This window comes from Aquarana catesbeiana, linkage group LG03 (assembly GCF_042186555.1).
Source record: "Aquarana catesbeiana isolate 2022-GZ linkage group LG03, ASM4218655v1, whole genome shotgun sequence".
Lineage (NCBI taxonomy): Eukaryota > Metazoa > Chordata > Amphibia > Anura > Ranidae > Aquarana > Aquarana catesbeiana.
Window position 1 is genome coordinate 261,681,617 of NC_133326.1, and position 13,666 is coordinate 261,695,282.

General features: G+C 37.9%; 1 protein-coding gene across 5 annotated transcripts in view; it reads left to right on the forward strand.

Annotated features, from left to right (window-relative positions):
* KCNC2 (potassium voltage-gated channel subfamily C member 2) overlaps positions 1-4,927 on the forward strand; it is a 466,809-nt gene extending 461,882 nt beyond the window's left edge. For 2 of the 5 annotated variants that reach the window (XM_073620025.1, XM_073620026.1), the window contains one exon: positions 795-1,176. In XM_073620025.1, coding sequence (XP_073476126.1) covers positions 795-931 — 137 coding nt within the window. In that variant the 3' untranslated portion in view covers positions 932-1,176. The other 3 variants (XM_073620029.1, XM_073620028.1, XM_073620027.1) reach the window with 3 other exon arrangements.
* The last annotated feature ends 8,739 nt before the right edge of the window (positions 4,928-13,666 follow it).

The window sequence follows — 13,666 nt, forward strand, 5'->3', positions numbered from 1 at the left end:
TACTATTTATACAATTAACAGATACAAATGCAGATACACCGTGTTTCCAAATGCTTATATTTTTAAATACAATTGGGGCATGGAATAATATACTTAATTACATTTAGCTATCATGAGTGCAAATTAAAAAGTAAAAAAAAAAACATATAAAAAGGAATTCAGAATACATTTTATGTTCATTTTATGTAACCATTTAAACTGCAAATTGTTTTAAATATGTGTAAATTATTATTAAATTTAGGAAACACTGGCTTTCGGAAACAGTACTTAATTATGATGTTTACAACCTTCAATGTTTGGTTGCTAACTGTAGCTGTACTAAAACATTATTTACTAAGATATAATAAACTATGACTGTAAAGTCTACATTTTTCAGCTGAATCACCATCCTTGAGGTATAATTATTTATCAAGAACATCTTAAAGGGGAGTTATCATTTCACATAATGCTTTGTGTTTTTAATTAAGCCTGTTTATCATATAGTTTAACATGCCATATTTTTTTCAGCTGACACAATTTTAATATTTTGAATAAATTATATTGTTTGAAGACCCTACAACTTTAATAATGCTAATAATGTTTATCTTAGTTATTATTCAGGTTCATTTGAACAACTGCAGTAAATTAAATAGTATGTATAGGGTCATAATAACCTATAAAATTGTCTCAGCTCTTCATTACTGTCTACATAAACCTTTTTGATGGACTCATAATTGATTGCATTTCATTTTACTGTTTGTCTCTGTCTCTTTCTGGCTGAATTCCACTGATGTCTGTGCAATATTTCGTAAAAGGATATGAGAAATCCCGAAGTTTAAACAACATAGCTGGCTTGACTGGCAATGCCCTGAGACTGTCTCCAGTAACATCACCCTACAGTTCACCTTGTCCTCTAAGACGCTCTCGATCTCCCATTCCATCTATCTTGTAAAGCAGACTACATCAATCTGACAAATAGAATTCTCTCAAGCACTATTTACCACATAATGGAAATAATTAAATGTAGCATTAACTCTAGGATCTTCCCAGACAGAATTATGTCATCTGGAAATGCTAGGAAATACCATTTTGTCAGCAGATCATTTGCTATGATGCATTTAAAGTTATTTATCCTATGGAGATTGTGCATATCTACTGACCGACCAATTTCTCTCTGGCAATAAAAAGAATAGAGTTTGGATCGATCGGCCAGTATATTTAATAATTACATATATTTTCAGGGAAATACAGCTATACCAATGTGCTTCCAAATGATAGCCAACACTTCATTGAACGTTCATTTCTTGTGAGTTTCTGATCCATTCTGAAGATGTCTGGGATCCTGTCTTTAGAGCTCGCAGTGTAACAGATCAGACCATTTGCATGGACCATTCCGTCTACACATCATATCAGCGCAATGTTGCAGAGTACTGGGGCTACCAAATGGCTCTGAACATAAGCTTGGCATCGTATCATTCGCTAGTTGTCCTGCCAGTAGGAATTTGCTTTTACTTTCTTTAGTTGATATATTTTTTTAGATGACTTTGACTTGTTTTTTTACTGTGCTAAAATCTTGTAATAGAGTGCCGAAATGTCTCTGGTTGTTTGCACACAGATAACTGCAAAGAGGTTGTCATTACTGGTTACACGCAAGCAGAGGCCAGATCTCTTTCTTAATGGCTTGGGAAGGCACAATACATGTGAAAAAGGTAAATGCCATCCAGGCTTGCAATTTTAAGCTAGCAGGTCTTCTTTTTACACCAGGGTTCTTCAACATTTTCACAGGCAAAATTCTAAAAATGTAGAAAGATAACATTTTGTACTCAATGTGTCAATTAACTAAAGAGGGTATTGAATATTTTGAGTTTTTTTTGACCAGCCTTAAACATCTGGATTAAAATTTTGCATATTTTTTAAGTCAACCTATTTTGTTTTTTTAGGGTTGTTTGTCATATATGTTCATGTTGGTTTGTCTAACCAATTGTTATTTTGTTTCATCCACCTCTCTTCAAACACTCAAACCGTGCCTGTACACAACTGGTTCAAGGCTGCATTCTTTTCTTTTGCGTTTTGCTGTGTTTTATGTGCTTTAAGTATGGTTGATGTCTTTTAAAACTGAACTATTTAGAATTAAAGCCATTATTTTTAATCTGGGATTCACAAGAAATATAGCAGAAATATAGCAGTGGTAATAAAGTAGCATTTCTTTTGAAGATAATGTTTTGTTTAACTATACATAGAATATATTATTTCTATTGTCATCCTATTGCTATAGTGCAAATACCAGCATCACCAGCCAGTTTATAGATGACCAAATGATATAAAGCTTCAACCGTTTTCATTTTTAAACCAGTATCTTTAGTTTTACTGGACAGTAATCATTACCAAATCATGACCTGTTCAAATTTGTAGACTATACTAATGGCCGTTTTAATTTGATAATTTAAGTTAAATATAATTTGATAATGATAAGTTAAATTCCCGTTGTATATGATATATCCACATGTATTGTCCTGTTGTTATTCATACATAATGGTTAAATAGCACTTGAATCGCTCAAGAAATCCAACTAGCACAAACACTTACAGCTAATATATCAAACAAGTTAATTGATTTATTTAACGGATGCTACTCAAATGTGACTCCACATTTGCCTCAGCACCCTTGAAACTCTGTAATTTTTAGCACACTGATATGTAAATATTTCCTTTATCTTCTGAAGTTATAATCTGGCCCTTGCTCCTGTGCCTTGCTGTTCAGTTGGACCACCCATCACATTCCTAACACAAGAATTGGAAGGGTGTGGGACCAAGTACCAGCTTCAGAAGATGAAGTTGATATGTGCATTACTGAGCACCTCAGACGATGAAGGCACTATGAAGATAACCCAGTGATTTTACTGACACTTTCTAATAGCCAGTAGACACTTTCCTCATAGCCACTGACACTTTCTAATAGCCAATAGGCACTTTCCTCATAGCCATTGGCCAGTTTATTAATTTTGTTGCTGAGCACAAATTTCCTTTAAGCATTAACACTAACCTTGCAGGCTGTGTATGCCAGGGAAACAAATTAACTTTCTATGGATCTGATTGTTTGGAAGCAAGATTTATACATGTGATGTTTAAAATGCAACAGGCTTCTTCACACCATCGTGAAGTATGACCAATGAGTGTAAGAAATTAATCTTTCTCTAAGACCCCTTTCACACTGGGGTGGTTTTCAGGCACTTTAGCGCTTTGAAATAGCCTCTGCTATGTGCCCGAAAACCGCCTCCTATTCATTCAAGTGTGACTTTTTCACACTTGGCGGTGCGCTTGCAGGATGTTCCAAAAAGTCCTGCAAGCAGCATCTTTGGGGCAGGTTGGAAGCACTGTATTTAGCGCTCCCAAAACGCCCTGCCCATTGGAATGAATGGGCAGTGCTTCTGGAAGCGCCATGACACAGGAGTTTTTAACCCCTTCTTTGGGGTTAAAAGCGACCCACTATCGGCTCAAAAGCGCTTCTTAAACAGCGGTAAAGCGCCGCTAAAACGAGCAGCGCTTTACCATGAACCCAGCCGCTGCCCCAGTGTGAAAGGGGTCTAATAGCAACCATATAACCCAAGGGTAAATAAAACTAATTTACTGAGGTGCAAAGAAAACAAAAGTCGATGAATGAATAACTTCTGGACTATCCATGTCAAGTGCTTTTTAAAATATGATTTTTTGCAGCATGATCCTTCGCATTTTATTGTTGTACAGAAGGGTAATCCATGAAGGAACCATAGCATCTTACCATAGATCAAGTAACCAATCACTTGTGGTTTATGTTGCAGTTGTACCACTGCATTGGTCTGGTGCTTTGATTTCATACTGAACAAATGCATAACACTAGAGGGAGAAGTTGTCATAGGCAGTTAAAATTGTGATTAATATTTTATTGCCAAGCATTATGTGAATGCAGTCTATAACTTCTCTAGCCAGTCTTGTGAAACCCAATGTCAGTGTTTAGATAATTCTGTCCATTGCAACAAGAGATATGATGTTTTGGGCTGGTGATATGGAACAGAAAACAAGAAAGGTTTTAAAATTAAATAAGTGACCTTGAGACTGTTGAATTATCCCTGACTGTTATTCTCCTATCAGTTGGCCAGTTATGATTTTTACTGATATTGAAAAGTTTAACATAAATAAATATACCAAATCCCACAGCATGAGTTGCATGCCAGATTTTATATTAAAAGAGATATAAAAATAATATTGGGATTAATATGATATTTGGTGCTGCTGTTATTGACTACAGTGTTGTACGGAATTTATCATGGATTTGTGACTGCTGAAAAGGGGACAGTGGAATTTAGCCATAACAAGGACTATGCTGGAAAGAAACTCCTGCTGATGAATGGGCCCTAGATGTAAGCTTCTCATGCTTCAAGGTAGTGAATGAGATCTGATGTCCAGCTCAATCTGCAAAGTGCAACAATCACAGACTGAGTTTTTTCAGTTGCCCAAGACCGGAAAGGTCTTCATTGGCATATAAGTTGTAAATAAATGTGAGCATGGAGTATCAGCTATTTTCCTCAATCTAAGTACATGTTCGATTGTATGGTTCTCATCAATTGATGTGTGTATATAAACCCCATATATTTTGGGTTACCTCACAATCCCTGCAGTACTCTAGTCTGTGCTGTAGATTGTATAGAAATGCACATAAAAGGTGTGTGTTAATTTAACATGATCTGTATGAGCAGATATATCTTCGTTTATTATTACTATGTGTATTTCAGAAGATGTATAGTAGCCTCACTTTTACTAAGTGGTGGTGTTCTAGAAATATCTTGTAGGCCAGATAGACACAAAGCTGCCAGTTCATTACTGTGTCTCCTACTTGCTCCTTTAGAACACCACTATTTGGTAATACTGGGCAGTAAGTCTTAAACCACCAGATATGTGTATTATAATCTTTACCCTAGGATATATCATGTTAAACATGCCAGAATTATTTTACCATTAAAATGTACCTATTTGGGTGCTGGCATTTCTTCCATTCTATGAAATAAAGTCTAAGTATTATTCTGACAAATACAATCATGGTGGTAACAAATAAATTGATCGTGTGTGATTAAATCCATTGCTTTGACATCACTACAGAACCCAGCAGCATAAATATTTGTTGTAGAAAAATATTGATTTTTATTTTTTGCCAAGGAGAGATATATCTTTTTATCTGTATTGTGCTATAAGAATGTGAGTTGTTATCTGTTACTCTGTCTATGATAATGTATATTTGAGTTGATACAATAAAATATTTTCCTTTATTTAATAATTTATTCTTGCTTGTTTTTTTTTTATCTTTTGCATTTTGCCTTTTTAATAAACTCTTAAATTTCTGTGGCTCAAAATCATTTGCACCTTAAGGACAGCTGTAACTTTACTACAATTTTATCAAAATCCACCCCCTTCCCCCAAGCATTAATGTTCTAAATCCCCCTTTCTCCAAATGCTTGCTTGCATTAGGGCTTGCATTAGGGCTTGTGCACATCACAATTTCAGCATTCTAAATGTGTTTTTGCATACATATTCACATGCATTCCAGCTTGTTTTTTTCCTCTTTTTTGACACTTAAAATGTCTTTACAGTGGAACCTCGGATTACGAGCATAATCTGTTCAAGGAGTATGCTCGTAATCCAAAGTACTCGCATATCAAATCGAGTTTTCCCATTGAAGTCAATGGAAATGAAAATAATTTGTTCTGCATTGACCTCAATGGGATGCAATACTTCATGCAGCCAGAGGCGGGGAGGCGCCGGAGAGCCTCGGAAACGTCCGAAAAGGCCCGAGCACACTTCGGCTGACCTCACAAACCTTGGAAAGACTCAGTTCATGAGCCTTTCCAAAGTTTGCCGAGGTCAGCCGAACTGTCCTCGGATCTTTCTGTGCATTCCCGAATGCCGACGATCGGCGCTGTTCGGCTCCCGCTTTTGGCCTGAATCCTGCTCGTATTGTGAGACAACACTCGCAAACCGAGTTAGGATTTTTATAAATACAGTGCTCATTTTGCGAAACGCTTGTTAACCGCGTTACTCGCAAACTGAGGTTCCAGTGTATTTTCATTAGGCCAATGTGCATTTCAGTTTACATGTTTTTGATGTGTTCTAGACTAAAAAAATGCAGCAGATTGTACTTTTGTTGTAAGCATTAGAACTGACCACATTGGTGTGAACTAGGGCCATTGGAATACACGGCAAAAACTGTGCATGCATTCTGAATGTGGTTTAAAAATGCACTGGAAAGCATCTGGTGTGAACCAGCCCTTAGTTCTAGAGCCACGTCCTTCTCTGAGTTTCCAGCCTGTTGGGCAGAAATGTCTTTAGTGCTCTCCCCATCCACTTGAATAGGTCTGTATACAGAGTCTGTAAATCCTTTGTCTACAGTCACATTTGCAGTAAGTCAGTTTTAGGGCCCAATCACACCAGAACATGGTGTGGGAAACCTGTGTTCCTTGCACATTTCCTGCACCGAGTTCAAAATGCACTACACTTACTATCTGCAGCACATGTCAATGCAGTGCTAACTGCACCACAAATGCAAGTTGCAAATGCAGTGTGTTTGCCTGCACTGGATCACATGGCACTGGAGTACCATGCAATTTGATTTTGGGCAGTTTTTTAAAGTAGTGCATGCACTACTCTTGGTGCGGTGCAGTGCAATTTCAGCCCATTTAAATGAATGGACTGAAAATGCACTGTACTCAAATCGAACAGGAATTGCACAGGAATGCAAGCACATGGGATTGTACACCCCATTAACACCCCCCTCATACCATAAGAACATACCTAAAATATAAACTAAACACACAACAAGGATTGTGGAAAAGTTAAGGTTGCAGCCCTTTTATTGGTTTTAAAACAATTTTAATTATGAAATGAACTTTAACCTTTAATGCCAAACAGAATCGCTGTTAACCATTAACAGGCCAACATGCTTAGTCACTAAGACTCAAGCAGCAATATCTTATACTAACCAAATAACAGTTTACCAACCACTGTCCACCCACAAATTGGGCGACATTACCCAAAAAAGATAGACCTTCAGGCCTCATGCACACTGGACGATATAATAATGTTATAAAAACACCAGTAGCTTTTCAGTATTTTTTTTTCAATGGATTGACCAAAAACGTTAAAAAAACGCTGGTGAGCAACGTTTTTAAATGTTTACAGCATTTTTACAGCTGAAAAATTCCTCTCAGAACCCACTAGTTTTTCAAAGTTTTTCAGAGTTTTTGCAATAGCATTTTTTAGCTTTTTGTTTAGCAACAGCGTTTTTAAACGTTTGTTTTTTTTCTCAATGGGATGAATTAATGTACACAGGGCATTTTACAACCTCTCCTGAACAATTTAACTTGACAGATAGTAACCAACGTTTAAAAACGTCTGTTTTGCCCCGTTTACATGCCGCGTTTAGCCGTGTTTGCATTTAGAAGTATTTTTATTTTCAGATAGTCAAAAATTAAAAACACCTGTAAACGAAACACAGCTAAACGTGAGTTACCGCATTTACAAGCTGTTACAGTCATTTGGCGTTTCAAATGCCTCTGAACATCCGTCCTGAATGCATTTTTTTGCTTTCCAAAAAATGCTTCTAACCTCAACTGCCTAGAAACGACAATAAACAACCCTGTACTGATAACATAGAGGAGAGTTCAGGGGAAAAAAGCTGAAAAAAACACTCAACTGCTCCTAAACGTCTGTTTACCAGCAGCGGTGTACATGAAGCCTAAAAAACACTGGTGAGCCACATTTTTGAGCGTTTATCAGCGTTTTTCAATTTTTTTTTACGTTAGAGCGTTTGTTGAAAAACTCCTCTCAGAACCCACTAGTTTTGGTGTTTTTTACAGCCAAAAAAATGCCCCAGCCAAAAACTGTTGATAACAGCCTATGTGTGCATGGACACATAGGATAAAATTCTGGAGAGTGTATCGACTGTAGAAAAAACTTCTGAAGCCAAAAACAGCAGCTGTAAAAATGTCCAAAAACATCCAGTGTGCATGAGGCCTCAATATCAAACAGAACTGTTGTTAATCAATAACAGACCAACATGCTTAGTCACTAAGATTTAAGAAGCAATATCTTATACCAACCAAGTAACAGCGTACCAACCGCTGTCTATCCACAAAGTGGGGGACATTACCCACATAGAGTGGGACCGTGACAAGGGGAAATAACAAAGGTGGGAGAGTAGGCCAAACGATCCAGAAGGAAGGCTGAGGAGATTCAAGAGGTGAGTTCAGCTGAGAGACCTGAGGTAAATGCTGACTCCGCCCAGTGACAGGAGAGGATATAAGTAAAAGGTTAGACTCATTGGCTAGATGCTTCCCGCAAAAGGATTTGTCACCAATCCAGTGCTCAGCAGCTGAGGTAAATCTTCCTAGCAACAGCAGGCAGCTTGTTATCTGAAACACGAAACAGAAAGAACCAGCAAAGCAGCCATAGAGAGACAAGTACTTAACAATCACCATAGCCCTATATTAAGAGTAAAATGTATTTCTAAAACAAATGCATGTTAGGGGTAACAATCCCATGGGGCCACTTCTCTATTTTATTCTTTCGTGTTCCTGGAGTGAACCGGCACTTAGTTCAACAAGCTGGAAATATGGGAGGGAGCCAGGGCTTTGGAGCTAAAGTAAGTACATTTCTGGGAAGTGGATTTGTGCAGTTTAGGTTAGGTAATAGGGATGGATTTAGGAAAAGTTTTTGTAAACCTTGAACCTGAACTCAAAAAGAGAAGATTTAGAATAGTTAATTGTGCCTAACTTGCATCTTGAAATTGTAACCTGAATACCTTACTGTTAAAATGCAGTGCATGTCCTGCTATGTGAGGGTACCTAGGCACTCCTGTGCCTGCAGCCTTATAGCTGTATATTTGTAGTGTGAATCTAATGCCGCATACACGTGGCCGGACTTCCCGACAGAAAAAGTCACATGGGAGCTGGGACAGACTCAGATATAGAACATGTTCTAAATCTTTCCGTCGGAAATGCCGATGGAGTTTAGCTCATTGGCAAATCCGGCCGTGTGTACGCGGCATAAGGCTCTGACATGAGGAAGCAAAACTCTGTCTCTTCCAAGATGCAGTGCAGAACAAAGTATGGCAAGTCAGTAATGAGGAAAGATAAGCTGCTGGGACACCATAGGAAATATTAGTGACTTGTCCTTTGACCATTGTGTTTTTGGGGCACAGCTTCTACAGGTCAGTTTCTCTTTCAACGTTCTATTACACACACTGTTTGTAAAGCAGTGGTTGCTGTTATGATTGTATTAAACACACTTTCCCGATAACAGTGTATTTTAAGAGTTACAGGGGTTGATTTACTGAAAGAACATAACGTTTATGTTCCTTAAGCAAGCTGATATTTCATGATGTTCATTATGTTCACTTATTTAGTGGGATAAAGCTGAATTCACTTGAGTCATCCAATTATGTGTAAGAAAAATATTCCTGTTTTTGAATTTCTCTTCATGTGACTGGATATTCAGAGTGAGCACATCTTCACCTAATTTATTAGATTAGGTGAACAATTACTTTGTGGACATACACTTCACAATATGAGCATTCTCCTTACTAGTTAAACAGACAATATTTCTTTGATATATCAACAGTAATATTTTACAGTCGTGCCAACTGTAAAATACCCATCTGCTTCTGACATGTATTCTGATACCTTGTATAGCTGCTAGAGAAATCTAAATGTTGTGCTGGCATTGATGTATTTCAGTAAGTCCCTGTGTAATGACTGTGTCAGATGGTTAGACCTAGGAAGTATTCGCCCTATTTAAAGTAGACCTGTAGTATAAACAGCATTGCTAGGATGTTGAAAAAAACTGAGACAATTTGGGGCACCATGCAGAAAACTCACAATGTGATCAGAATATATGTTGTTTAAAGTGGTATGTTTAAATAGCCACATTTTATTTTTGATGTTTCATATATCACATCCTTCTTTTTCTGCCAGGGACTTTTATTGAAAAATGCTGCCTAATTAACTAGTACAATGTAAAGAAAGAAAAGGTATTTTACTGTAATAGTATTAGTTCTACATCCCTTTTGTGCCCACACAGCTGTAAACTGTCACCTAGTTCCTGTTGATGGATTTTGGGAAGCTGACATTCAGCCAAAGTAAGCTTTGGTGATGTGACAAGACGTTGGAGAGTTAAACAAAATACTTTTAGCCCCGGTTCACACAGGGGAAGTCCGACTTGCAGCGCGACTCTGTAAGGCGACCTGCACACGACTTCAGCGGCGGCTTGCAAAATGACTTACAGAAGTCAATGCAAGTTGCCCTGAAGTCATGCCAAAGTAGTACAGGAACCTTTTTCTAAGTTGGAGTGACTTGAGTCGTTCCTATTAGAACGATTCCATAGTACAGAACGCAACGCAACTTGTCAGGCGGCTAAGTCGCCTGACAAGTCGCCCCCGTGTAAATACTCCTAAATAGGAGTATTTAGGCTAAACATTGCAATAAAGGTCTTTTTAAATCACATTATAAGTCCACTTTTGCATAGTTGCTTTAATACTTGGTTATCAACTCTTCATCACATAATAATGGATTGATTGTTGGGTTAGGTGCCGCCATTGCTACCCATAAAACAACAGGGATATCTATGGCCGCACCTACAGTGCCTTGAAAAAGTATTCATATATTTTGTCATGTTACAACCAAAAATGTCATGTTACAACCAAAAATGGAAATGTATTTTATTGGGATTTTATGTCATAGACCAACAGAAAGTGGCACATAATTGTGAAATGGAAGGAAAATGATAAACGGTTTTTCCAAATTTTTTACAAATAAATATCTGAAAAGTGTGGCGTGCATTTGTATTCAGCCCCCTTTACTCTGATACCCCTAACTAATATCTAGTGGAACCAATTGCCTTCAGAAGTCACCTAATTAGTAAATAGAGTCCATCTGTCTTAATCTCAGTATAAGAGAAGAAGAGCTGTTCTGTGAAGCCCTCAAAAGTTTGTTAGAGAACCTTAGTGAACAAGCCTCATCATGAAGGCCAAGGAATACACCAGACAGGTCAGGGATAAAGTTCAAAGCAGGGTTAGGTTATAAAAAAATATCCCAAGCTTTGAACATGTCACAGAGCACTGTTCAATCCATCATCTGAAAATGGAAAGAGTATGGCACAACTGCAAACCTACCAAGACATGGCCATCCACCTAAACTGACAAGCCCGGCAAGGAAATCAGAGAAGCAACCAAGAGGCCTATGGTAACTCTGGAGGAACTGCAGAACAACTATTAGTCGTGCTATCCAGAAATCTGGCCTTTATCGAAGAGTGTCAAGAAGAAAGCCATTGTTGAAAGAAAACCAAAAGAAGTCTCGTTTGCAGTTTGGGGGACACAGCAAACATGTGGAAGAAGGTGCTCTGGTCAGATGAGACCAAAATTGAACTTTTTGGCCTAAAAGCAAAATGCTGTGTGGCAGAAAAATAACACTGCACATCACCCTGAACACGCCATTTCCACTGTGAAACATGGTGGTGGCAGCATCATGTTGTGGGGATGCTTTCCTTCAGCAGGGAAAGGGAAGCTAGTCAGAGTTGATGGGAAGATGGATGGAGCCAAAAACAGGGCAATCTTAGAAGAAAACCTGTTGAAGTGTGCAAAAGACTTGAGACTGGGGCGGAGGTTCACCTTCCAGCAGGACAACAACCCTAAACATACAGCCAGAGCTACAATGGAATGGTTTAGATCAAAGCATATTCATGTGTTAGAATGGCCCAGTCAAAGTTCAGACCTTAATCCAATTGTGAATCTGTGGCAATATCTGAAAATTGCTATCCACAGATGCTCTCCATCCAATCTGACAGAGCTTGAGCTATTATGCAAAGAATAATGGGCACAAATTTCACTCTCTAGTTGTGCAAAGCTGGTAGAGACATACCCAAAAAGACTTTCTGCTGTAATTGCATTGAAAGGTGGCTCTACAAAGTATTGACTCAGGGGGGCTGAATACAAATGCACGCCACAGTTTTCAGACATTTATTTGTAAACAATTTGGAAAACCATTTAGCATTTTCCTTCTACTTCACAATTCGGTGCCACTTTGTGTTGGTCTATCACATAAAATCCAAATAAAATACATTTAAGTTTTTGCTTGTAACATGACAAAATGTGGAAAATTTCAAGGGGTATGAATACTTTTTCAAAGCACTGTATGCTAACAATCCGTCTATCTCAGCACTCACTGTATCTAAACCCCCAAAAGAAAAATTTGTATTTTTGAGCTTACCAGTCTTAAGATGTGGTGGCTGCAATGGTTTTGTTGTTTCAGGCTTTTCCCAATCACAGTATAATCCTATAAGTACATACTTTGGGGGTTATTTACGAAAGGCAAATCCACTTTGCACTACAAGTGCAAACTAGAAGTGCAAAGTGCACTTGAAATTGCACTGAAAGTGCACTTGGAAGTGCAGTCGCTGTAGATCCGAGGGGGACATGCAAGGAAAATAGAAAACAGCATTTTAGCTTGCACATGATTGGATGATAAAGGCAGAGCTTCCCCTCATTTCAGATCTACCCCTCGGATCTACAGCAACTGCACTTCCAAGTGCACTTTGCACTTGTAGTTTTCACTTGTAGTGCAAAGTGGATTTGCCTTTCGTAAATAACCCCCATTGTGTCCCTTTATGGCTACATTGACTTCTCTTCAGTATCTGGACCAAGTATCTTTGGTTGTCATAGAAGCTTCAAACACATTTACCTTTGTTCACCTCTATTACATGGAGAATTGCTGGGAGTAGTAGTTATACAAGAAAGATAAAGATGTTTGTGATTTCAGTTTGCTTCACAGGAAGGCATTGCATTTTGGCAAGCTCAACGAATAGTTTTTGTATATGTTGAAAATTTCCTTAGAAAAAAAGAAAATTAACTGAATGCAACCATCTATGGACTGCAATATATTACATGTATTGTTTTCGGGTTTAAATATGCTTTTAATAAGTAGTTCCAAACAAGTGAAAACAATTAGTAAAGTGCTTATTCTAAATAAGCATTTACAGTGTAAACTAAAGTAAATAGTAGCGCTAAACAGTATAAATAAATAAACCCAGTGACAGGTGATAGTGATCAACACTAATACATAATAATACTAATACTAATAACACAGTTTGTGCAAAAATAGTCCATAAATGAGACTGGATTGTCTCAAACAAGGAAAGCTGAATATATCTTGATGTGAGATCTTCAAAACTTTCACCACAACGCGTGCACTCAGTGTTTCCACTCCCCTTTGGCTAAAAACTAACCAAATGACGATGCCTTGCACTCTCGTGCTCGGCAAAACAGCATCAACCCTTACAGGGATAGATATCCACCGATATCCAGACGTGACACCCAATATCATGGACTCTCCATATATAATGAAACAAAATGCTCCAATAGTGCAGTATTGTAAAAAGTTTATTCTATTAAAACAGCTTCAAACATTACACTCGCATAAGCTCAAATCAATGATGCCTAGAGGTATCCACTTACAGCAGCAAGTACTGGTATAATGTGGTCTCAGCGGACACAGAATAGGTGAACTGAATCTCACCAGTAAAGGTCGTGATCCTCTGAGCATCACTTCTGGTATAGCGTCAAGCTTTCAAACTGCTTATTATAGCTAGGAAATATGGCAAATGTGCTTAAA